At 57.7% G+C, this 503-nt stretch overlaps 1 protein-coding gene across 1 annotated transcript in view; it reads left to right on the top strand.

Moving 5' to 3' along the window:
• Positions 1-91: 91 nt before the first annotated feature.
• Positions 92-503, top strand: part of LOC104512077 (microtubule-actin cross-linking factor 1-like) — a gene marked incomplete at both ends in the record, with an annotated part of 6,289 nt that continues 5,877 nt past the window's right edge. The window contains 2 exons of the mRNA XM_010154922.1: positions 92-265; positions 371-496. Coding sequence (XP_010153224.1) covers positions 92-265; positions 371-496 — 300 coding nt within the window. The remainder of the gene's footprint in view (positions 266-370; positions 497-503) is intronic.

Raw genomic sequence — 503 nt, 5'->3', positions numbered from 1 at the left:
CGCGGGACCGGCGCTCCGGCGCTGGCTGTGCGGCGCGGAGCTCGCGCTACAGCGATTCACCCCTGGTTTTTTGTCCCGCTTGTTTTGGCAGGAGTTTAAAATGGAGGTTTACCAGCAGCAGATTGAAATGGAAAAGCTCAATCACCAAGGTGAACTGATGCTAAAAAAAGCTACAGATGAGACAGACAGAGACATCATAAAGGAACCACTGACAGAGCTGAAACATCTCTGGGAGAACTTGGGCGAGAAAATCGCATACAGACAGGTAGGGGGTAGCTCTGGACCCTGGTCAGTGCGAGGCTGAAACTCGCTGGGCTGCTCCCCCTCCCTCCTGACTTAAACTTCCCTCCTTCTTCCCGGTCCTCGCCAGCACAAGTTAGAGGCCGCCCTCCTGGCGCTGGGGCAGTTCCAGCACGCGTTGGCGGAGCTGATGGCCTGGCTGACCCACACCGAGGAGCTGCTCGATGCGCAGAGACCCATCGATGGGGACCCGAAGGTCATCG

This window comes from Eurypyga helias, unplaced genomic scaffold (genome assembly GCF_000690775.1).
Source record: "Eurypyga helias isolate BGI_N326 unplaced genomic scaffold, ASM69077v1 scaffold21677, whole genome shotgun sequence".
In the NCBI taxonomy this organism is placed as follows: domain Eukaryota; kingdom Metazoa; phylum Chordata; class Aves; order Eurypygiformes; family Eurypygidae; genus Eurypyga; species Eurypyga helias.
This window is presented reverse-complemented; position numbering and strand designations above follow the sequence as displayed.